Here is a 27193-nt window from a genome sequence, read left to right as displayed (position 1 = left end):
CACCTTGAAGGTGGTTCTGTACCATACTCATGTCTCCACTGTCTTCAAACCGCAGCTACATTCTCAAACTTCCAGTACCACTTAATTATCTGCTTCTGCTCTTCAAAACTCAAACGTACGTCCGCCATGTTGCAATTAGTGATGCTGAAGGCCACCAGTTTGAACATTACTCGCATTAATCACATTTATTTTTCCCATTGGACATTAAGCTTTCCATGTCCAGAAATTTAACCTTGTAGAACGGGAAATAAATTGTCTGTAATAGTTCAAAGTGTGTATACATTTTTTGACGCACCCTGTATATTTGTAAACCCCAGAAAAAAAAACTTTTTATACATCGATCTGTTTTCCTTCTGGTCGCTGGGCCTAATTAAAGTAAGTCAATTTGCGAGAATTCAAGCAACAGACTGAGGAAAATTAAAGCAAACTACAAGCTCTAATTCTATTTTTAATTTCATCGTTTTAACGTTTAAGATATTTACACTTATGTTTGATCATACACACACACACACACAAACATCGAAACTCTTAAAGATGGCGACATGGTCGTGCAGTATGTGCGATTGACTGTCGTCTCGATCGTTCCGAAGTAGATTATCCTCAACTCTAAAGCAACATCCGAAATATGTAAAACATTTTACAAACTAACACTCACTGAAAGGGGACACCTTTATTAAAAAAAAAGGCTAGCACAGATTTTCCAGATTCTAATGCTACAACTTTATGGCCAAAAGTTTTCACATAGGATGGCAATTTCCCCCCCCCCACACACACACACACTTTGTTTTCCATCCTGGGGGAATCCCCCCTCCAATGCTATTTTCAAAATAGCTTTTCAGAATTCAACACTGTCCTTGCTCAGCTCAAGATTTCGATTCTCAAATCACTTCCAATCAGCCAGGCACAAGTTTTGTTTTAGTGTAGTGTAATATCTAAAGCTAAGTTACAAATGGCATTAGCGACATTTAGGTAGTATGTCGTCTTCTTTGGTTCACAAAACAAACATATGAATGCACTGGTACATAACTTTTTAAATAGGCTCTCCAAAATAAAAATTCTGGTTAGGCTCATTCCGTGGGCATACCTACCTTATGACCACATATATATATATATAGGCCTATATATAATTCACCCCAACAAAGGGGGTCGGTGAGACTTATTATTTCATAGAAATAGTGGCACCCTGTAATTTGCCTACTTAGGGAATACATCAAAATCACAAAATCTACATAAAACATAAAATTTGACCACAAAAAAAAAAGCCTGCAGCACTTCCTGGCAGTTATAAGTCTAGATGAACTAGATAAATGGATACCTACTAGTCTACTTGCTATATAGTCAACATTTGATAGAAACTACCTCGTATCAATCACTTTGGTTACGTTAGCGAACATCGAGGCTATAGTATCGTTGGACAGAACAGATAGATTACAGTTGTTGATATAATGAAACGCCTTTAAATTCGGCGGTGAGTACACTGCGGCTCCTACTCCAATCCAGAACAGTAAAATTAAGCTGCCAAAGAGTCCACAAAAGGCGCCCTGGAGACGAACAAAAAAAAACCGGAATATTCCAACTTTATGGTTGTACATGAAAAGTTAATATATTACATTTTATAAAACTGTAAAAGTTTTTTGCTTATTAACTGAATTCGAGATGGCCCGTAAGAGGGTATACATCAACTCACTCTGTCTGGTAAAAGTTTGTTGGCCTACATGTTATTACTCCCACACTCAATCTCGGATCAAGTAGACATTTTGCACAACTATTTCTTGTACCAGACAAAACAAGAAAATAAAAAAAAATATTAATTAATCAGTTAATTAGCTATTGGTAATTAATTATTTTGTTTGGTATCGAACAAGGGAAAGAAATCGTACTTGACAGATGTGGTGTATACGCTGAATTAGTCCCCTTTAGGATGCTTGAGTTCAAAATTCAAGTCGTATACCTTTTTTTTTTAATGCATTTAATGCATTTCTCCCCCTTCACCATTCCCAACTGGTCCGGACACGTGATATGATCATTGCGTAGTGAGAAAGCTAAAAGCATAAAATTGCGCTTAACAAAATCAATTGGTAAAGATATTTGTAATCGCAGATTTTTTATTGTTTATATAGATCTATTACAAATTTACATGACTGCTACAAACTAGTTGATACAGTTACACTTAATAGAAGTTTGTTTTCTTTTTCAAGTATTTTTTTTAGTTTTCTCTTGTTTAATGTTGTGTATATATATAATATTTGACTTACAATATAATTAGCCCATGGGAAGAACATTCCTAAAGTGAACACACCGAGCAAAGGGCCACCAATGATACCAAACAGAGACAAGGCTGCCTGTAGAAGTTCATGTGTCAGATATAACGCTTTGTTTTCTACTCAGTTTAAAATTAAAATGTATGGCTCTTCTTTAAAAAAATAAACACTAGTATAAACGATTTATTAACTCAAATTTACATTCTAAACTTTTAACAAATCCTGGCTTACCTGAAGAACATTGCCAAGAAGTGACGCCACATATGCGAGTCCAAGTAAGATGGCTCCAAAAATTATGACTATAGACAAGAGTTACACTTAGAGTTAGACAAACACTTATGCAAGATATTTAAATGTGGCCTGCAGTGTAGACAACCGGCATCATTTTTTGGGCGAATTATGAACTTACTTGGCAGTGTCGTATTCTACGGCTACGCTATTATCATCTATTCCAACCATTCAAGCTGCCACCACCGGTCTTCTACTTACTTACTTACTTAATCCTGTGCACACCCAGGGGAGCATAGGGCCGCAACCACACCTCTCCACCGAACTCGGTTCTGAGCAGCTTTCTTCATCTGCTCCCATGTCATTCCAGTACCCTCAGCTTCACTGATGACTGACCTCTTCCAGGTTTGCTTGGGTCAAGTCAAGTGCCTGCCTTGCAACATTGGTAGCTGGTTTTCGCAGGGTGTGTCCTATCCAGCTCCATTTTCGTTTTGTGATGTCTTGGGCTATGGGCTTTTGTCTAGTTCTCTCCCACAAATCGATAGTAGTTATCTTTTCTGGCCACCTAATTCCTAATATCCGGCGTAGGCATCTGTTAACAAAAGTCTGGAGCTTTTCCATATTTGTTTTAGTGACTCTCCAAATTTCTGAACCATGTAGAAGGACAGACTTTACGTTTGTATTATAGATTCGTATTTTGTTATGTAGAGATAGTGCCTTAGAGCGCCACATTGTTTGAAGAGTTGAAAAGGCTTCTAGGTCTGGCCTTATTGAATTTCTCCCAGGATTTGAACCTTTCCTAATGTAGCCACTCGCGGATTAGAGTCTTAGTCTGTTGGAACGTACTAGGCGTTTCGAAAGCGAGAACGTCTAGATAAAATGGATTAGGTACACATTCGTAGAAAGGACAGTTCGCGACAGAAGACTGGCGACAGAAGAATGGCGATTGTGTGTTGGAGAAAATTAATAGTATCGAATACGAGATTTCGAAATAATTACATATTATTGTAATACACCCTCGAAAGAAGCATTGACCTTTTATTTCAAAGGGAACCAAAATTAGTTTTTTCTGAGGGCATAATATAAGGTAAATCTCAGTTTCTCTCCCCTTCTTTTTGTATTAAAACTTAAACATAACATCGTTTGAAAATATGTTGTCCTATTTTAAGTCTATACAAAATAGATATGTTTTCTTACAGTAACATTAACATATGGGAACCAGCTACACTACAAAGTTAAATATTGCATACCTATGAGAATAGAAAGAATTCTGGCACTTCTGTCGTTGAATTTATCCTTCCAGTACAGTCCTATCACATCTTTAAACACAGCAGCAGAGAGCGAGTTCAGGCCAGAAGCAAGAGTACTTGTGGACAGAAGAAGATTCTATTTATATCTTCACTTACTCATAAATAAAAAGAATATGTACTGCGACCATGCCATACAAATAATGCACACCTTGCGTTTAATATCATACGTGAAATCATAATTTATAAATTACGGACCTTCGTTCAAAAAAATATTAATTACGTCCAACGCATTTCTATGTTTTAACCTAATTAGTGATGTTAATTTGAAACTAAAACTCTTTTAGGTCATTTCATGGCTGGTTCAGGCAACCAATACCATGCTTTAAAGACACTAGGGAAAAAAGAGCACTTGTAGGAATTGGTCCTAGTATGTGGAATAAGAAATGTGTTTTATTATTGTGTCTTACTGAGTATTTTATTAGATTGTGTTTTTTGTATTAATAAATTATTGTTTAGTGTTTTATGTAAGCAATTACTGCTATTTTAGAGTTATGTCCTAGAATGCATTTTATAATAGTGTTACTCTAGTCAAATGTTAATATTCACTAGTAAGAGTGTCTCAGACAATTCTCTAATTAAGGTTTAATAACATGCCATTTTAGTATTTTTACACGGTTTATACACATTTCTTAATTATTTTGTTAATTTCACTTCAAATTAATATTTTTATTATTATAATTTAAATTTTCCGGATAGAAAAATATATTTTACTAACACCACAGAATATCGTACAAATAGAATTGCGCAATTATGAAGATGTACTATTAGAGATGAGTGTATAATTAGGTATTCAATTGTAGGTTATGTATGGTTATGTTTCTGGTGTAGGCCTACGTAACGTAGACATACCTGAGAGCACCGCTAAAGAGACCAGCTATAAAAAGACCTGGAAGACCCTGTTGGTCACTCAATACATCCATCACAAACATTGGTAACACCTGGCATAGGGAACACATGAGAATTTTAACTTGCATTTAGTAACATTTCAATTCTATCATAGAACTTGCCAGCTAGCGCACATATTCTAGTCACGGTATTTACCCAGGCTATAAATTAAAATATTAATGATCTGACATAGACTTTTATATTCCAGTGTCTCTATAGCAGCAGTTCTCAATCTTTTAAGCTCAGCGACCCCTTTTTACAATCCCCCCCCCAACTCTGCCGCAACCCCCACCCCGCTCACACATCAACAGAAGAATAGACAAAACAATCCATTTTTTCGATGGTCCCTGCCAAATCGTCAATCGACCCCCAAGGGGACACGACCCACAGATTGAGAACCCTGCTCTGTTGCTGTTAATTTCTGTTGTTTTTTTTAATATTTCAATTGTTAATCATTTTCTGTAAACTTAATCAAAATCTATTAAGAAAATAAAGCTTTTGTTTTAGATTCTGTCTAAAGATCTACAAAAGTGTTATATTGTATTAGGAGACTCTCCGTTGAAGACTAAAAATAAAGGACTATTGCAAAATAAAATTGAAGGAGCTCATAGTATGAGATATTCCATTCGAGAATATGAACAAAATAACACATATATTATTAGACTACAATTTTACTAACATAGTGAAGTACAAGTATTGAATAGTTTTCAAAATAAAAAAATACTCATTAATGTTCAAAGCACATCCGTTGTGATGACAAAAAAAAGGTCAAGAAACACACCTGATTAGAGTCACTAATAAACTTGGCTTTGATGGGGTCACAGTTCTCATAGAACGCTGACATGTAGATGCCAATGAAGCAGCAGAGGAACAGGATAAAACATTTCCCTGGGAAGTTCATCCACATGGCGCTGAGAGACAAAAATAAAGGTCACAACGTTTAGTGAGAAGCAGTGGTGTTAATAAGTATGGTGAGAGAGCTTTCAAGGGGTGTGAGGGAGCTTATTGGGACCGTCCCATGACTAATAGTTGACCACAGAGGCCATTCAAAGATTGTCGTTTGTACTTATCAAGAAGACATTCAAGCATTTAGTCATGAGTGTCACTTGTTAGAAGTTACTGAACTGAGTGTCATGACACTATGACATTTAAGTAGTTACTGAACTAAGTTTCATGACACTATGACATGTAAAAAGTTACTGAACTAAGTGTCATGACACTATGACGTATAAGAAGTTACTGAACTCAGTGTCATGACACTATGACATGTAAGAAGTTACTGAACTAAGTGTCATGACACTATGACATGCAAGTAGTTACTGAACTAAGTTTCATGACACTATGACATGTAAGTAGTTACTGAACTAAGTGTCATGACACTATGACGTTTAAGAAGTTACTGAACTGAGTTTCATGACACTATGACATGTAAGAAGTTACTGAACTAAGTTTCATGACACTATGAAATTTAAGTAGTTACTGAACTGAGTGTCATGACACTATGACATTTAAGTAGTTACTGAACTAAGTTTCATGACACTGTGACATGTAAGAAATTAATGAACTAAGTTTCATGACACTATGACATTTAAGTAGTTACTGAACTAAGTTTCATGACACTATGACATGTAAAAAGTTACTGAACTAAGTGTCATGACACAATGACGTATAAGAAGTTACTGAACTCAGTGTCATGACACTATGACATGTAAGAAGTTACTGAACTAAGTGTCATGACACTATAATATTTAAGTAGTTACTGAACAAAGTTTCATGACACTATGATATTTAAGTAGTTACTGAACTAAGTTTCATGACACTGTGACATGTAAGAAATTAATGAACTAAGTTTCATGACACTATGACATTTAAGTAGTTACTGAACAAAGTTTCATGGAACTATGACGTGTAAAAAGTTACTGAGCTAAGTATCATGACACTATGACATTTAAGTAGTTACTGAACTTAGTTTCATGACACTATGACATGTAAGAAGATACTGAACTAAGTTTCATGACACTATGACATTTAAGTAGTTACTGAACTAAGTTTCATGACACTATGACATGTAAGAAGTTAATGAACTAAGTGTCATGACACTATGACATTTAAGTAGTTACTTAACTAAGTTTCATGACACAATGACATTTAAGTAGTTACTGAACTAAGTTTCATGACACTATGACATTTAAGTAGTTACTGAACTGAGTTTCGTGACACTATAACATTTAAGAAGTTACTGAACTAAGTGTCATGACACTATGACATGTAAGAAGTTACTGAACTCAGTATCATGACACTATGAAGTATAAGAAGTTACAGAACTAAGTGTCATGACACTATGACGTGTAAGAAGTTACTGAACTAAGTTTCATGACAGTATGACATTAAAGTAGTTACTGAACTAAGTTTCATGACACTGTGCCATTTAAATAGTTACTTAACTAAGTTTCATGACACAATGACATTTAAGTAGTTACTGAACTAAGTTTCATGACACTATGACATTTAAGTAGTTACTGAACTGAGTTTCATGACACTATGACATTTAAGAAGTTACTGAACTGAGTGTCATGACACTATGACATGTAAGAAGTTACTGAACTAAGTGTCATGACACTATGACATGTAAGAAGTTACTGAACTAAGTGTCATGACACTTTGACGTGTAAGAAGTTAATGAACTCAGTATCATGACACTATGAAGTATAAGAAGTTACTGAACTGAGTGTCATGACACTATGACGTATAAGAAGTTACTGAACTAAGTTTCATGGCACTATGACATGTAAGAAGTTACTGAACTAAGTGTCATGACACTATGACATTTAAGTAGTTACTGAACTGAGTGTCATGACACTATGACGTGTAAGAAGTTACTGAACTGAGTGTCATGACACTATGACGTATAAGAAGTTACTGAACCAAGTGTCATGACACTATGACGTGTAGGAAGTTACTGAACTAAGTGTCATGACACTATGACGTGTAAGAAGTTACTGAACTGAGTGTCATGAAACTATGACGTGTAGGAAGTTACTGAACTAAGTGTCATGATACTATGACATGCAAGTAGTTAATGAACTAAGTGTCATGACACTATGTCTTGTACGAAGTTACTGAACTAAGTGTCATGACACTATGGCGTATAAGAATTTACTGAACTAAGTGTCATGACACTATGACGTGTAAGAAGTTACTGAACTGAGTGTCATGACACTATGACGTATAAAAGTTACTGAACTAAGTGTCATGACACTATGACGTGTAAGAAGTTACTGAACTAAGTGTCATGACACTATGACGTGTAAGAAGTTACTGAACTGAGTGTCATGAAACTATGACGTGTAGGAAGTTACTGAACTGAGTGTCATGACACTATGATGTGTAAGAAGTTACTGAACTGAGTGTCATGACACTATTACGTGTAAGAAGTTACTGAACTGGGTGTCATGACACTATGACGTGTAAGAAGTTACTGAACTGAGTGTCATGACACTATGACGTGTAAAAAGTTACTGAACTAAGTGTCATGACACTATGACGTGTAAGAAGTTACTGAACTAAGTGTCATGACACTTTGACATGTAAGAAGTTACTGAACTAAGTGTCATGACACTATGACGTGTAAGAAGTTACTGAACTCAGTGTCATGACACCATGACTTGTAAGAAGTTACTGAATTGAATGTTATGACATGACGTGATGCTGCATGGGGCCTGGGAGAGCTTACCAAATGACATTTGTTCACTTCCTTGACATTACTATGTCAAGCTAATATGTTAGTTCTTTGAGTGGCTTGGCTTCAAACTTCACATTACATATGGTACAAAGACTCTATGGCAATATTACCTCCCTATTGCGACTTAATGCATATGGCACAATATTTAAAGTTCAAATATCTTTGTTTCATTTCGACACTCACATTTTTGCCTTGGTCAGTGATGGAGTGGTGACAGCTCTCTGTACTTGGGTCTGGTTCACGCCGAAAATAGCCACCCACGTAAAATAGCCGCCTATGGCCAGTGACCAGACAGTATGCCGGACTGAAGGATCCACTGTGGTGCTGTGGCAAAGTTCAATATATAGGCCTACTTTATAACAAGAAAAACATTTTAAATACTTTTTTAAAAAAGATAGTAGCCTACCTCTTTTATGCAACTAATTGAGCGATTGTTTTTCTCTTAAAAAGTAATGAATGTTAGATTAAAAAACAATGGAACAACGTCCCCCATCTCCCTTCTCGCAAAGAAAGAATTCTGTTTAAACGAATGTATAGACCTAGCACACTTTAAATATTCCAATGTTAAGTATTTAGATCTAGACTTAAACGATAAGTATGAAATTTCCTTAACATTAATTTATTAAACTCTTGAATCGATAAAGCCTTACATTCAGAAATTCCCAATAGTGATAGACCTTTCAAGAACGCGATAGTTTTTTTCAAAACCGATGTTGGACGTAGAACTAGATTCAAATCTCTCGCCAAATTTACATTTAGGCCTATTTCATTTTTTACTTGAAAAATAATAGCGTTAAGACTAGAGTTTTCCCCGTGTGGCCAACGAACTAGTATTTATTTCCACAGCGATATACATCAGCTGTTAAATTTCTAGGAAAATCGTTAGAGTCATTTTTGAGATCAGCTGTCCATGCAGGTTCCTGGCTGGTTCGAGGTTCCATGAAGCTCTGACTTGAATAGAGGCATTTTAACAAGCAAGCAATAGTTAAGTGAAAATAAAACCATATCACAATTTATTGTTTTTTCTTTTTAACATTACTAACATTTGTTGACGACTTGAGAAGCCGAGAAAAAAAATCAATTATCATTCAATTACTTTCTTTTATTTTGTTTAGTGGTCAAAGATCAGCGGTCGCCATGAACATAATACGTAACAAAATACAAATCATAATCTGTAGCATACATAACAAAATACTAATCAATATCAGTATCATACATAACAAAATACACATCAATTTCTGTAGCATACATAACAAAATACACACAATATCAGTATCATACATAACAAAATACAGATCAATTTCTGTAGCATACATAACAAAATACACACAATATCAGTATCATACATAACAAAATACACATCAATTTCTGTAGCATGCATAACAAAATGCACATCAATATCTGTAGCATACATAACAAAATACACATCTTGTGCACAGTTAAAACATACTAGAAGTATACACACTTCTTAGAAAAAGATTATTTTTTTTCAATACTCAGCCTCAAAGCAAAGAATGTCCACTCACTCGTCCCAGATGTATCTGTTTGTCCTCTTCAATGACTCCCAGGCTGGACCCAGTCCACCTATCACCATGCCACCTTTGATCAGCACTGCCAGTAGTGCGGTCATCATGGTCAGAACCTGGAAACTGTCGGCGAAGAGCACCGCCTTCATCCCTCCCTGGCCATAAGAAAATTTTGTCATTCAATTACTTTCTTTTATTTGGTCAAAGATCAGTGGCCGCCATGAACATAATTCTTAGTACTTAAGTAGAAATGCAGTTAAAATAAAGTGACTGCTATAGCACTAACTTTGTTCTAATCATGTATTGTTTTATGTAATGCACAATTGTAAAAACAAATTTCCTCACGGATAATAAAGATTATTATTATTATGTTAGAAACGAACGAGTATTCATTCTCTGGCATTGCCAGGGTCAAGTTTCGTTAAAGAGAAACAAAATTCATCGTAGTCCCATTATCAGTGTCCACTGAGGAGTTTTCTGGTGATGTGGCAGGTCTGCAGTAGTGCCGCCCTCTGACAGGCAACGAGAATCTTCTTAGGAATGTTAAGGGCCTCGAAGGTATCTGTGAGGTCAGTTGTTATTACTTATTACCCCCTCGGTTTTTATAACAATGGGATTATTATTATTATTATTATTATTATAACATCTTTCAAAGCTTAGTAAAATACATGTACTTATTTTTCGTAATATAGTAAAATAGGTACATGTACTTATTTTTCGTAATATCACTTCAAGACTTCAAGGCCTTCAATATTGTTCCATGAATTTTTGTTTTATAGCGCATGTTTCAAGTTTAGGCCTATAGCATGGTCAGTGCACTATCGTCAATCTAGTAAACATGTGCCCTGGCAAACTACGGTGCCTCATAGTGGCACCAGGGGGTGGGGGACGGTCGCTAATTGGGTAGCAAACAGGACTCCAGTGAAAGTTTTTCAGTAAACACAACTCGGCTAGAGTTGGGATTCGAACTCTCGGCTCCCCCGCCCCCCGATGGGTGGCAAAGTGGTTTATACCACTCAGTCACACAGCCCTTGCGATTACATTTTGTCTTGCGATAATTGTGCATCTAACAAGATTAGCTTTGTTATAATTTAAACAAATAATTATTTTTTTTCAAAAAATAACTTACAAATGCGGTATACAGTGTAGCAATGGAACCAATAGCCACAACAGAACCCCACAATGTAAAACCAGTCACTTGGATTAGAACACAAGCAATAATTTATTATTGAGATTACTGAAAAATTACATACATATACAGATATATTTATTGCTATGCATGGAATAGCTGTATATTATATTTCCTTCTTGACTGATCCTAAAAAAACTAAAATAAACTTGGTCTACATGTACCTGCATTTAGGGCTAGACTTGGTGCATATAAGACTATGGCCATGTATAGGATCTAGGAAATAGAACAGTTGAAGTAGTAGTACTTAGGCCTAAGTCTATTATTAGAAAATGGACATAAACAAAATTGTATTGAAGAGATGTGGAGACCCGGGCGGAAGACTGGGATAAACTTTGTCACACAATATAAAAATATGCATATTATCTAACCTTGGGTTGAATAACATAACAGTCATGTTAAATTAAAGCACCCCATTCAGAATTCAGACCTCATGGTCCCTAGAGCAGATAATGTAAAGGTCATCTGTTTCTATGCCCGACAGTTGACGAGGATGTCATGTGGCCAGCACAACGCACAACCGCCTTTATTATCCCTAAATAATGTTAGGCCCTCTAAGAGTTGGACGGACTCAGGAGCGTCCTTAAAAATCCCAAAGTTTAAAATCCCAGTCTTCACTGAGATTCGAACCCAAGACATCCCGGTTCTTAACACCCCCCCCCCCAGTTAGGTAGGCCTATAACCTTAATATTATAATAGTATTCTTATATTTTACTGTAAAATGTTACTTCATCTGGTAAAGTAGCTTACACAATTATTGTTATCAACTTGACTAATTTTGTATTTCCTTTTGGTTTTGTCTTAATTTTCTGAATGAAAAGAAAATTGTGGACTCAAGAACTAACCTACTTACAGACTGTAGTACAAAGACCAGCGAGGCTGCAGTCCTGACACCACGGGAAAAACGTTGCTCTAGGTACTGTTCAAAAATACATAAATAAAAAGGTCTACATTTGTAAATATTACCGGTACCAATCCATTTACCCTAACGTAGTGAAATATTTTTTCTAACTTATTAAATTTAAAAAAAAAATATTTTTTTTTTGGGGGGGGGGGGATTTTGTACACTTTGTGGCGACGTTTCTGCGAACCGATGGAATCTTGTCGCAGCCTGGGTGTGACCGTGACGTCCGTGTCGAAGGTGCCGGTGTGACACGCTGGCCATATTTTGGGCATCATTGATCTAGAGTTCTAGACTCTAGACTAACAATAATAAATCTGTGCGATTAGAGAAATGATCATATCACTTGTCGAAACCATTTGGAAAAAGGGTCAGGGAAGGGGCATCTGTGTGAATGTTACCGTCATCGCTTTTAACCTGTATTAAAACTAAAGTTGTACGATTTGAATTTGAACTCAGGGCTCAACCCTCCTCAACCTCAATGGGACTAATTCAACTTATAACACCACATCTGTCAAGTACTACTTCTTTTGCTTGTTTGATACCAAACAAAATAATTAAATATTAATGAATTGGTTAATTTTGTTATATTGATTCTTGTTTTGTCAGGTGCAAGAAATTATTGTGCAAAATTTCCAATTGATCCGAGATCGGATGAGGGAGAAATAACGTTTACAAACATTTTATCAGACAGACAGACAGACAGACAGAGTGAGTTGATATAAGCTTTGTAATTAAAATCACAGTTCATACGCCAGTTTTTGATTCCTCGACCTACAATTTTGCCTTTAGCCATTCGACTCTGATATGGATAGCTAGTCAAATATAGACTCTCTAGATATAAAACAGTCAGAAATAGACTATCTAGATGTAGATCAACTAATCAAGTATAGACACTCTAAATATGAACCAGATAGCCAAATTTAGGCTATCTAGATATAAAATAGCTAGTCAGATATAAAATTTGTTTGCGGGCTCTGAGCTAAAAAAAAAGGTCATCGGTTGCAATCATTATTTACATTCAACTTGAACCGTCTAGATAGATTGAAACTGATCCTTTAATTGATGACAATCTTCAATAGAAGAGCTGAGGTAACCTATCTTATTCAGGCCTTAGGCCACAAAACACCTAGAAACGGCCTTGCTGGTGTACTAATACGAAGAGGTTCAGATTCAGTTTTTAATTTTTCTTACTGCAACATTACAGACATATTATACAGTTTCAATCTTTCCATCTGAGCTAGGATTGATTTTTTTTTTAATTGCTATATGCAGGCATGTCAAACACGGCGTTCGGGGGCCGCATGCGGCCTGCGAGCACTTTGCATGCGGCCCGCTTGGCCACATAAAAATTTTTCAAAATAATTTTAAACTATTACGATGGAAAATAAGAGATGACAAGCTACTTCAAATGCAAAATAGTATTTGTTTAACTGAACAACGAGAGTGAGTCTGCAGTGAAAGTAAACTACATTTTGTTAAACTTAATTGCAAGCCATAGCAAATCCTTTAGTAAAAGTGATTTTATGAAGGGGTGTGTCGTTAAAGCCGAAGTAATTTGTCCAGAAAAGGTGAAAGCATTCAAAGAAATAGCGTTAACTAGGAACACTGAACACTGTGGTAGATAGAATAAATGACATGTCAGTCAGCATGCATGAACAATTAAAGAACAAAACAGTTGATTTTGAATTCTTTTCATTGGCTCTCGATGAGTCAACTGATGTGACGGGTGTATCACAGTTGGTTATATTCATAAGGGCTTGTGACAGGAATTTTATGATACACAATGAGCAACTTGAGCTGTGTTCTATGCATAATACCACAACAAGCAAGGATGCTTTTGAGATATTACCGGATGTGATATTTCAGTACAATTTATCTTTGGTTAAGCTAGCTAGTCTAACAACGGATGGCGCACCAACCATGAAATGAAATAGTTTTGATGCAAAGCTACTTGCATAAATAAGAGAGACTGATGCTAATTTTAAATTTGCTCATTTTTAGTTCATCATTCACTAAGAAACATTCTGCGCAAAGCAATTACATTTCCAAAATGTCATAAGACCGGTTTCAGTCGCTCCATTTAAAGCATCGCCAATATTCAATGTTTCTGATAATTAATTATTTTGTTTGATTGTGTTCCCTACTACACACAAGTCCGCTGGCTCTCGTGTAATAAAGTATTGAAGAGATTTTTGCACAGCGTGAGGAAATTGTATTGTTTCTGAACATGAAAGGTGAACCTGTTGAACATTTCCAAACTGAAGAATGGGTTCAGAATTTGGCATTTGCAGTTGATCTCACTGGTCACCTGCAAGACTTGAATTTGAAACTTCAAAGTAAAGACAAATTGTCACAACTGCGTGTGATGATGTTAAGTGCTTTAAAGCAAAATTACAACAGTGGATAAACCAAATATGAAGTAAAGATCTTGTTCACTTCTCAACGTGTCAGGAACTAAAAAGATTAAATACGGTTGCGACATTTTGTAAAGATGCTTTAAATGACCGTTTTCGTGACTTGGTTTCATACAATCAAGAATTTTCGTTGTTTGTATCTCCATTTTCATTTGCTTCTGGAAATGCTGCTGATAATGTGCAACTAGAGCTGATAGAATTGCAGTCAAATTCTTTTTGAAAGCGAAGTATATAGAAGTGGCTTGTCAAAATTTTACAGTTTGTAGAATGTATGTAGAATTGCGGAAATGTGCAGCCAGAATTCTAGATATGTTTGCAAGCACTGATCTCTGTGAGCAGTTCTTTTCCATAATGAAATCTACAAAAACATCTCACCGTTCGAGATAATCTGATCAAAATTTGTCATCAGTAATGAAAGTGTCAGTGGCAAACAAACTTCCACCTGACATTAATAAACTTGTATCCCAGAAAATATGTCAAGCATCAGGACAAACAAAATAATGCGTAATCATAGTAATTTATAATTACCAAATTGTACTACAAATTTAGCTAAATAAGGGACAGGTATGCTATTAATTAACGTATTCTATTGTATTGTTTCTAATTTACATAAAACTAGTAGGCTGCGGCCCCTCAGGTCATAAAAAGTTTTTATGTGGCCCATACACCTTAATGAGTTTGACATGCCTGGCTATATGTAAAACCAGCCACCATTCCCAAGTAACTTCACTCACCTCATAGGCACTGGTAACTTGCAGCTGATAGAACATAGGTAGGTAGATGTGTGATGCGCCTGCAATACACAGGAAGTAGCCCACTCCAATCCAGAAGTACATTATAGAATACAGATATATTTCCGCGGGATTCCCGAGTAAAGTGATTGCAGACATGAAGCTAGCCAGTAGAGAGAGCCCCACTGGAATCGGGCTCATTTGCCTTCCGGCCATAAGGTAGTTGTCCAGATTCTTCTTGCGGTCCTTGATGGCGTGAAACACGCCGATGCTGGCTGAGATAGCCAACATAGCTGCAAAGATCAGGTAGTCTACCCATGTGAACTGATGTACCCTACCTGTGTTGAAGCTGTATTCGCCTTTATAAAATGGCTCCTTGTATCCACTGGGTAGCTGTTCTGACATTCTCAATGGTGGCTCTCAGCAATCTTTATGATATCCAAAGCCCATCGATTGCCTTGCAAATAAAATAACAAATAACTAAAAAAAAAATGTTAAGACAATTCCTCCTTTATAAAGATGATAACTTTTTGTAAGAGCGATTACTTTACTTAAACGTATTTTTGGGTTATGGGTCACCCGTGATTACTAAATAATACTAGATTTTATTTTAATTATTATTTTTTACCACCACCACCACCCCATTCTCTCCCTCCCCTTTTTTTTCTGAACAAATAAATCCTGGTTAAGCGCATGTATAAATACATCTACTAGGAGTATATAAAACTATAATGATATGCCTATTATAGATCCAGGCTTAGAAGACGGTGCGCAAAAGGTATTTATTTATTTAACTCTAATGATTACCTGCGGGAATACCCGCTGACGTATGTATGCTTGGAATATAGATTGTCTAGACCTCCAAACCAAGTTTAAATTTAATTTTTATTATACTTTGAAAAATTATAACGGTCAAACCAAGGTTGTTGTTTTTTTCCAAAAGATATACATAAACTGTCAAATTTCTAGGAAACTCGTTACGTCCTACGCACGTTCCTAGGTCAATCTATTCATTCATTTTAATCAACTGCATAAAAGAGTAATTGTCTTTCAAAAAAGAAAAACTTTTTAGGTAACTTGTTCAATATTGAGAAATCGTCAACGAAAACTTTTTTGTAAATATTTGTTCATTGTATTCTTCTATTTTATGACTTGTATGTCGACCTACATTAAAACATAAAGGCCTACACTTAGTGCTAATAATAATAATAAGGCTAGTCTTCGAGTCCGAAGATTAGTGAGGAATGCAGTATTCCCCGTGGCTACGCAGTCGCAGCTGTGACCTACATATTTTGCCACATCCAGGGCAAGCATAACCATTGTCCGCAGGTGGTCGATTTAGATTTTCTTTTCGCCGTCTACGTTTGTCTTCGGCAGCAGATTTTCTTTTGGTCTCAAATGTGCTAAAGCAATAGTATACTAACAGTCTTTTAAAGAGCAGTGAAGAAAAAATATACAAAGCAAAATTTAATTATGAAAGAACACTTATGACACTTATGTACTTCAATTATATTGTAGGCGTCTATATTATAATTAAAAATAATAACCTACTTGTTTTAGGAAAATAAAGAAACAAATCTCTCCCCCACTTTACACATAATGAGACACGAGGTTGTTGGTGAGATTTTTTAAAATTAACTAAATAATGTAAAATGTTATGACTAGAAATTACTTGGCATACAAGTCCCGAGAATCATTCACTTCTGTTGGCCAGATTTCACCTTACGTGGGATGTGAAACAGTGTTTATATAGACACGCAACCGAAATATATGAACAGAATAAAACACGGCAGTGCATACAAAGATTGAAGGTCTATTTTTTTATCTTATCTTATATAATACAGACGTTACTTCAAAAAAAGAAGATGATTACGTCCTACGCGTCATGCATTTAGTCATGCATATTAACCAATGACTTAAATTCTGCCAAGTCACTGGTTTTCCTGGCTAGCTCAGGCAACCCATTCCATGCTCTAATAGCACTAGGGAAGAAGGAGTATTTGTACAAATTTGTCCTAGCATATGGGACGAGGAATGTGCCTTTATCTTTGTGTCTTTCAGAGTATTTTATTAAATTTTGTTTTTGTATTTGAAGATTATGGTTCAGTGTTTTATGTATGATTGCTACTTTACTTTTGAGCCTTCTGTCCTGAAGGCTTTCTAAATTTAGTGATTTTACTAAAGGTGTTACTCTAGTCAAATGTGAATATTCGTTTGTTATGAATCGCACTGCTCTATTTTGTGTCTGTTCTAGTTTCTTAATGTTTTCTTGAGTTGAGGGGTCCCAAACAGAGGATGCATATTCTATTATTGGCCTAACCAAGGTTAAATAACATTTTAGTTTTATGTTCTTATTTGATTTATAGAAATTTCTTTTAATAAATCCTAATGCTTTGTTTGATTTTTTTGTAGTTTCATCAATATGTGGATTCCATTTAGTATGAATCGGTCCTAAAACAGTACACATATATCTAAAATTCTAATCTGCTGTATGGGGGTGGATAAACAACTTTTCCTGTCGATAGTTTCATGGCCAACAATATATTGTTTCATAATCTATTTATAATTGTGAACCCCTCTCCACTACAAACACAATTTGAATAATTGAAACATTTTTTTTAATAATTAATTAAAATGATTATAAAATGCCTCAATTACTGATTGTTTGTGTGTCACTAAAAGAAAAGAAGGGGAGATAATACTTATGGTCTTTGTTATTGTTGTAAATTGGTCATACCTATTTACCTATGTACGTCAGCATTGACATCAGCTATTGAGAAGATTTTTTGCGGACCGAAAGCTCGAGATCTAATTAGCTCAGCGTTAGTCTTTCAAAAAATATTACGAAGAAATTATCTAATATGCACAAATTAGTCAACCGATTAATCCATTAAGTAGGCTAATATCGACATCTATCAATGTGATTTCAGTTGTCTTACACTGTGAAGCCTATAAGCCAACATTTTAGTTCTTATTCTTCCTTTGCTTAAAAAAAAATGGTACCGCAGTTTGGTTAAAAATATTATTTTATTTGAACTGTTCTATGTGCCAGTGTTTATTTAACGCCGACTCAATCTTGACTCAGAGGTCACGTTTCATTGCACCAAGCAGACGTTAACCTCAAGGACAACTCAAGAAGTTGTGAATAAAAAAAAAAAGAATTCAAACAGCAACTAGTGATTATTTTTTGTTTAATAATAATTGTATTCAAAGCATTCTGAGCTGCCAAACTATCGTATTTCTATACATAAATTGAATTGGACCAGCGAATGACTTCACTCATACACCTAGCATTTAGTTTTAGAACACTGGTAGGGATGATTGCTTGGTCACACCAGCTATAGAAGTGTGGGTACAAGACTAATGCTACGATTAAAATAAACGTATTTAACTCTTAAAATGCGTGTGGTATATTAGCCTCTAAACTTCAGAATTGTAATTCCATTTTGTATGCACTCATTGTAAAACAGCTTAACTTTAAGGGTTAACAATTGCAACTTTTAAACCACAATCTAGCCTAATAGAAGTAAATTACATCCATCTCGTCCAAATTTTGTTTTTAAAGGACAATTAGTAACTGTTTTATTCAGTGGCGTAGCTACCAATGTGCGGGTGATGCGGGCCGCACAGGGCACCAAGGGGAAAGGGGCACCAAAATTCTCCCAGAGTGTATTAATTTCCTATTTCCCTGAGCATTTCAATAAAAACGACTAATTGTATGGACACGAACAAACATAAACTACTGTATTTTAAACATGAACTAACGATTTATAAACTAGTCATGTCGCTATTTTGTTTAATCTCCTTAACTATTTCTTCAATACAATGTAAGCTATAGAACAGTTTGAATCTAATTTACTACATTTATTTCGGACACACGGTACATGTTGTTACTACACTGATCAATGCTCTGTAATATAAAGAAGATGAAGAAGATAGGCCAACCTTTTTTTACTCCATTGTTTAGTCCATTGGTTTAATCTAGATATTGAGTTTACAAATATATTTCTAAACTCTAGCTCTAAACAATTGTCTTAGTTTATTCATTTCTTTATGATTCTTAATAGTTTAATTTTTGAAATAATTCTATTGTAATGTTTCAATAAGCTAACGTTTGTTTTCTACGAGTTTTTTTTTAACTAACTAATTAATTGTAATACTGTAACGTAAACAAAATGATGGACAGTGCTCAAGACTGATTAGTCTGGCTGGCGCCTCAAAACCCTTTTAAGCTCAGATGGAGAAATCGGCATCTCTGGTTCTGTCCAGTCAGTGTAGTCTATAAGGGCCCCATACCCAGATCTATCGGGGTCCCTCATTACCGACCCATCGGTGTAGCATAAAATGGCATCTGATGGGTAGGACTTTAGTGTAGCTAATGCCAAGTTTTGGAGTATGGCAGGTGTTAATCGCCTCTTGGTGGCTCCCTCTTGCCCTATAAGGGACATGTTTATTTGTGGGGCCGATTATCTCCTCCGCGGAGGGCAAGTACTAATTCTTCTAATAGGAATTCAATCAGTGGAGAGCCCAGCTGATTTTGATAAATAGGCCGCAATGTAGAGGAACGATCGCACTTTTATGCGGTTCCTCTCTCTCCACTGTTGCACTAAGATTGTGGTGGGTAGCCTAGAGTCGCCCCTTTTGTAGCGCTCGTAGGCCGTAAGTACCGCCCTCTCCCTCCTTAAATGTAAAGGGGCCACGTTTGTTAAGATTTCATCATCTTCATTTAAATCCAAAGATGGATTCAATGAGTGGTGGAGGTTATCCCCGAAAATAGTCAAGTCAGTCTAGTCTAGTTTTAGTGTTAGACTTAGACTGAGACTTTAATTAAGGCTTTAGATCTACTAATCATCTACTAATACTACTAATAATAACTAATAGTAATATTCTATATAGTTAATTATACACGTAAATATATTGATCTAGAATTAGATCTAGGTCGTCTAGGTCCATATTCTGAACTTAATAAATAAACCATTTCATTTGATTTAATTGTCATTGTAAATTAGCTTTCTATTTAGATTTAGACATAAATTAGGCATTGTAAACCTTAAACTAGATTTAGACTAGACCCCTTTAAAAACTAAAATCAACAACAGTCATCATGAAATTGCTCTGGCTATTTATCCTAATAATTACTAAATACATACTAGCTGAACACAGAACCAGATCTACCTTAGTCAACACTAAACTTAAAAAAGAAACAACAGTCATAATCAATCATCACACTTTAGATCAAAGCAACTTAAAAAATAACCTAACATACACATCCATAACACTAAAGAAGATTACCCATCACAAATGGAAGTTCTCAATCAGACACAGCAGAAATAAATACCTATCACTGTTAATATTAATAGCAGGAGATGTAGAGTCAAATCCAGGGCCTAGATCTACAGATAGATGCAACATCTGCAAAAAAGTATGCACCATGAAACAGAAAGCCATTCAATGTGACACCTGCGATGAATGGTACCATGCATCATGTCTCCATATGAATACACCTGTGTATTATGCCTTAGGCAACAAAGATGCATCATGGCACTGTGTACCGTGTGGGTTACCTCAGTTTACATCAGGACTGTTTGATTCCTTTGATGCAGACACTTCTAACCCATACAACATCCTAAACACCATCCCAAACCAAACTCACCAACCACTAGCCAGATCCACTCCTGTTAAACCTAAATCTACTAAAATTAATACAACAGCCTCACTAAACAAACCTACTAAAGAAGTAACACCAAAATACCTTAAAACCTTAGTAATAAATTTTCAAAGCATTAGGAACAAAACAGCAGACATAGAAATTTTATTAGAATGTGAGAAACCAGACATAATTGCAGGCACAGAAACTTGGCTACATCCTGAAATTTATAATGCAGAAATTTTCAATAGTAATTATGAAATTTTTAGAAAAGATAGGGCTGATAATCATGGAGGAGTTCTTTTAGCAATAAAAAACACTCTTATAGCAGAAGAAATTACCTTACCTAACTCAAAAAATATAGAATCAACATTTTGTAAAATTAATACCACCTCAACATCCCTAATAATAGGCAGCATTTACAGACCACCAAATTCTAGTTTAGAATACATGCAGGAACTATGTAATCAGATTACGACACTTAAAGAGACAAATAAAAATGCAGTTTTTTGGATTATGGGTGATTTCAACCTACCTGATATAAATTGGAAAACACTAACCATAGATAAACACCAAAACCTTAAGGACATAAATGAGCTTTTCATAGAAACTTTACACAACCTAAGTTTAGATCAAATCATTAAAAAGCCAACTAGATTAAACAACACATTAGATCTCTTCTTAACCAACAGACCTGGATTAGTAGTTGATTATGATATTATCCCTGGTCTATCAGACCATGAGATCATAAAAATACACAGTCAGATAAAAGCAGTAGCCAATACAAAACCCAAAAGAAAAATCTTACTCTGGAATAAATGTAACCTAACACAACTACACCAAGCTGCATTAAACTTTCAACAAACATTCTTATTAGAAAAAGACATTAACCAACCAGTCGATGACCTCTGGAATTTCATTAAAAACCATCTTAAAAGCATTATAGAAAATCAAATACCAACTAAATACACATCAAACAAAATAAATAAATGCTGGTTTAATAATAGACTAAAGAAGCTTTGTAAACAGAAGGAAAACCTATATAGAAAATTTAAAGAAACTAATGCAGAAAGAGTTTACAAAAAGTATATAAAAATTAAACACTTAACCCAAAAAGTAAGCAGACAGCTGCAGAGTGAATACATAAACAATGTAATATCTAAAGACAACAACAAAAACCTATGGTCATACATTAAGTCTAAGAAAATGGAAACAACAGGCGTAGCATCATTAAAAGATGAACATAACATAATACATAATGATAATGAAACTAAAGCAAACATTCTAAACAAATACTTTGCATCAGCATTCTCAGCCCCAGGAGACAAAGACATATTACTGAATTTGAACCAAGTAGACAACATAGAAGATATAGTAGTACAAGAAAATGGAATTCAAAAACTATTAGCCAACACCAAACCAAATAAAGCTTCTGGACCTGATGGTATTCCAGCTAGATTACTCAAAGAACTAAGTAATGAGCTAGCCCCAGTGTTCAAAATACTCTTTCAGGCTTCACTTAACCAGGGCAGAGTACCAAAGGACTGGAAAGAAGCTAATGTCACCCCCCTATTTAAAAAAGGAGAAAAATTTGACCCAGGAAACTACAGACCAGTATCACTTACCAGCATCACATGTAAAATCCTAGAACACATAATATGTAGCAACATCATAAACCACTTAGACAAACATAATGTCCTCACACCATACCAACATGGCTTTAGGAAATATAGATCATGTGAAACACAACTAATAGGACTAATTGATGATTTTTCAAAAGGTTTAGATAATAGTGAACAAATAGATGCTATCTTACTAGATTTTTCTAAGGCTTTTGACAAAGTTCACCACCATAGTTTGCTTAAAAAATTAAAATATTTCGGCATTAATGGTCCACTGCATCAGTGGATTAAAGACTTTCTGATAGGGAGAGAACAAACTGTAATAATAAATGGCTCTAAATCAACACCGATAACAGTAAACTCAGGTGTACCTCAAGGAACAGTCTTGGGTCCACTACTATTTTTAATTTACATAAATGATTTACCAAATTGCATTACTTCAGGAACAAAAGTCAAATTATTTGCAGACGATTGCATAATATATAGAACAATAAAAACAACACAAGACACAGATATTTTACAAAGAGAATTAGATGAATTACAGAAATGGGAATCAAATTGGAGCATGTCTTTCCACCCAGAAAAATGTCAGTTGTTAAGAGTAACAAAAAAACTAAAACAAATTAATTCCACTTATCTTATTCATGGCAAACCAGTAACACAGACTAAAAACGCAAAATACCTAGGTGTTATAATAAATGAAAAACTGTCATGGAATCCACATATTGATGAAACTACAAAAAAATCAAACAAAGCATTAGGATTTATTAAAAGAAATTTCTATAAATCAAATAAGAACATAAAACTAAAATGTTATTTAACCTTGGTTAGACCAATAATAGAATATGCATCCTCTGTTTGGGACCCCTCAACTCAAGAAAACATTAAGAAACTAGAACAGACACAAAATAGAGCAGTGCGATTCATAACAAACGAATATTCACATTTGACTAGAGTAACACCTTTAGTAAAATCACTAAATTTAGAAAGCCTTCAGGACAGAAGGCTCAAAAGTAAAGTAGCAATAATACATAAAACACTGAACCATAATCTTCAAATACAAAAACAAAATTTAATAAAATACTCTGAAAGACACAAAGATAAAGGCACATTCCTCGCCCCATATGCTAGGACAAATTTGTACAAATACTCCTTCTTCCCTAGTGCTATTAGAGCATGGAATGGGTTGCCTGAGCTAGCCAGGAAAACCAGTGACTTGGCAGAATTTAAGTCATTGGTTAATATGCATGACTAAATGCATGACGCGTAGGACGTAATCATCTTCTTTTTTGAAGTAACGTCTGTATTATATAAGATAAGATAAGAAATAGAAAAACATGGGACCAGCAGAGCTCACATTCAGTCATCGCTTGCTTGGAGGGAACTTGAAGTTCGCCTGAGAATAGGAAACAATATTGACAACAAGGCCCAAGATTTGATTATACAAGAGACGAAAACCTGGAGAGTTAGTAAATTTACTATCAAAGTACGATCCACTCTTGAGGAAGCATGTGCTTCGAACTAACCTTTGTTCCAGACCGAATACATACAGGTCTCCACAAATACAAAATGAATTTATTTTTGACAGTACACCTGACATCTTAAAGCTGGATTTAACTTCCCAAATTTTACGGTACGTTGTCATGGATAATGACGGGGTGCAGGTTCGTGAGTCTTTTATTGACTTCATCGACACAAGGACAAGCATGCTGCTGGATTCGCTGAGATGATTCTAGAGAAACTGCGTTCGGATAGCTTAGACATAATGGACTGCAGGGGTCAAGGCTATGATAATGCTGCGGTCATGAAAGGTCAAAACTACGGTGTCCAAAAACGTATTCTAGAAGTCACTATTCATTGCCTGCTCAAACTCTGGAGACATTAACTAGCAGAGAGGAAAATTCATCGACTAGAGCTGAAGCAGGTGGATTATTGGTTGCTGTTCAGTCTTTTAATTTTCTCACCTATCTTGGATTTTGGGCTCCTGTATTAACTGAAATTAATGATGCGCAATTCCACCTTCAAAAACAAGGATTGTCTATTCAAGACTGCTCAATCAAACTAAAAACATTAGAGACATTTTAAAGTAGTAATCGAGAGGACATCGCTGAAGCCAGCATTGCCTTTGCCGAAAGCGTGTGTTCAGATCTGAGAATCAGTACAGAACCTCAAAAACGTATTGGCCAAAAGAAAAAGATGCCTGGTGAGAAAAGTGACTACTCTGTACTTACACACAAAGAAGAGCTACGAAGGGAAATTTATTCTACCTTGGACAGGATTGTTCAAAAAATAATCACCCGATTCGAGCAACTTCATGATGTAGCAGATAGATATAAATTTTTGTCGCCTTCCCAGCTATTAAATCCTCAGGTCGAAATCAATCTCGATAGTACTCCTAGCGACATTGATAAAAACGAATTTCTGCTGGAGCGAAAGAGGCTTCAAGGGTTTGTCACAGTTTCATCAGAAGCCTCCGAATTTCCAAAACAAAGACCTGTTGAGCTCTTGAATTTTATAAATAAATATCAGCTAGATGATTCAGTCCCGAATATCGTCCTAGCTATTACTTGCGATCAACGATGACTCACTAATTTGGCCATTTTGTCCATTGAACAAGAGCTGGTGGAAAAAAAATGGATTTCGATAAAATTATTGATACTTTTGCCAGCAAGAAAGCGCGTAAAATTCATTTGTAGTATGTTTATGCAAAAGTGATTTTTTTGAATTAACAATATTTGATTTATGAATAAATATTATTCTGAACAGGTTTTGCAATGTTATTAATTAGTTAGTTGTTGTTGTTGTTTTTTTTTTTGGGGGGGGGCATCAAGATGAGGTACCGCACCAGGCATCATATACTCTAGCTACGCCACTGGTTTTATTGTATAGGTAAATTCCCTAAGGACCCAGGTGTAATAAACAAAAAAAACCGAGGTGTAATATTCTTGCAAAGAGTTTTGCATAAGAACGGGCGTATTTAAGTGGGGCATTTTCTTTTGTTGTGTAGACCCACTTCCTACAATATTAAACAACAAAAGAATCTAACTCTGTAGACATAGCCTACAGTTCCGACTGTAAAGTTTCCCCTGAAGGATTGAAGGAGATTCAAATTACTTCTATATCTAGTCGGAATCTAGAAAATTGTAGTTGTAAAGAAATGTTTGCTTAGCCCTTTTTGAGTTTGTTGTCAACATGTCCGTTTCTCGGCCTCCCGTCATTACGGGGTCCGAAAATCTTTAGACGCCATTAGATTGTCTCCACATCTCTGTATCTCTTTCTCTTCTTTTTCTATGCTACTGTATTTTTTAGGTTAAAGAATGAAAACAGGTTTTTTTTAAAATCAATATATATGTAAAATGTTTGTAAAATGTTATACATAATTCGGATGTTCCTTCAGAGTTGAAGATTGTTTACTTCCTAGTCCAAAACTCCCGCAGGACGACGGGGGATGGGAGCGGGCAGGGTTTGAACCCTCGACCGTCGATAAATCCGAACGACAGTCCAGCGCTCAAACCGCACGACCAGGCAGCCAATGGTCAGAGTAGGCCTACTTTGTTAGCATTAAGCTCGAAAATCCATCATTGATAGAACCAGATATGTTTGGTATGTGTCTATTATTAGAACACCCAATGGGCTGAATATGCTTCTTTGGCGCAATGTGACCAAAACGTTTGCCGACCTTGAGCTCAATCATGCCTGTTAAAACTACAGAAGCTACAATTCTATGTTTACTTTGTTTTTTTAACACTATAACTTAGCCAGAAGATATGTAAACAGTAAACAAGAAAAAGTGTATCAGAGGATATGTAAACAAGAAAAAGTGTATCAGTAGATATGTAAACAAGAAAAAGTGTATCAGTAGATATGTAAACAAGAAAAAGTGTATCAGAGGATATGTAAACAAGAAATAGTCTATCAGTAGATATGTAAACAAGAAAAAGTGTATCAGAGGATATGTAAACAAGAAAAAGTCTATCAGTAGATATGTAAACAAGAAAAAGTGTATCAGAGGATATGTAAACAAGAAAAAGTCTACCAGTAGATATGTAAACAAGAAAAAGTGTATCAGTAGATATGTAAACAAGAAAAAGTCTATCAGTAGATATGTAAACAAGAAAAAGTGTATCAGAGGATACGTAAACAGTAAACAAGAAAAAAGTGTATCAGAGGATATGTAAACAAGAAAAAGTGTATCATCTTACAAGGTCAGCGGCTCGATAAAATCTGTTGAACATACATTTTGTATATTTTAGCTGCACCAGGAATGTCCACACTAACTTTATGATTTGTTTTTCATTATTAGTCAACAAATAAATCCTAGTAATGTCCCTTTGAGATTAAACCCAATAAACCCGGAATGATCAACGATGGGAAAAAAATTCGATGAAAATAGATGAAAAACCCATATTTCCGTTGGTCTTAGACGACCCCCTGGCAAAGGGGTCGCGACCCACAGGTGAAGAACCCCTGATCTAAAGGATAAGATGATACTCGGGACATGTGCCTTTCTACCAAGTCTACAATTATGTGTTTGATTAGACAGCAAGGGCCCTTTCATTTCCTTTTGAATAGAGTAGACTCAGTAGTTCTTGCACAACAAGCCACGGTCGTTGAATAAAATCTCCTCACATAATACTTCCTTTTACATAGCACATAATACTTACTTTTACATAACACATAATACTTCCTTTTACATAGCACATAATACTTCCTTTTGATAATTCATCGTTTCTG

The 27193-nt window shown here is 35.4% G+C and overlaps 1 protein-coding gene across 7 annotated transcripts in view; it reads right to left on the bottom strand.

Annotated features, from left to right (window-relative positions):
- The window catches only part of LOC106061814 (sodium-coupled monocarboxylate transporter 2-like), a 33671-nt gene extending 6478 nt beyond the window's left edge, over positions 1-27193 (bottom strand). For 2 of the 7 annotated variants that reach the window (XR_008776696.1, XM_056021535.1), the window contains exons 1-13: positions 16742-16901; positions 15194-15647; positions 11995-12060; positions 11306-11357; positions 11082-11149; positions 9953-10107; positions 8610-8750; positions 5466-5595; positions 4649-4737; positions 3740-3855; positions 2493-2560; positions 2256-2342; positions 1360-1541 (exon numbers count right to left, since the gene is read on the bottom strand). Coding sequence is in view for 6 of the 7 variants with exons in the window: in XM_056021535.1 (XP_055877510.1) it covers positions 1360-1541; positions 2256-2342; positions 2493-2560; positions 3740-3855; positions 4649-4737; positions 5466-5595; positions 8610-8750; positions 9953-10107; positions 11082-11149; positions 11306-11357; positions 11995-12060; positions 15194-15595 (1556 nt within the window). In the remaining variant the exon portion in view is untranslated. The other 5 variants (XM_056021538.1, XM_056021539.1, XM_056021537.1 and 2 more) reach the window with 5 other exon arrangements.

This window comes from Biomphalaria glabrata, chromosome 2 (assembly GCF_947242115.1).
Source record: "Biomphalaria glabrata chromosome 2, xgBioGlab47.1, whole genome shotgun sequence".
Lineage (NCBI taxonomy): Eukaryota > Metazoa > Mollusca > Gastropoda > Planorbidae > Biomphalaria > Biomphalaria glabrata.
Note: the sequence above shows the minus strand (reverse complement) of the source record. Positions and strands in the feature narration are given on the sequence as shown.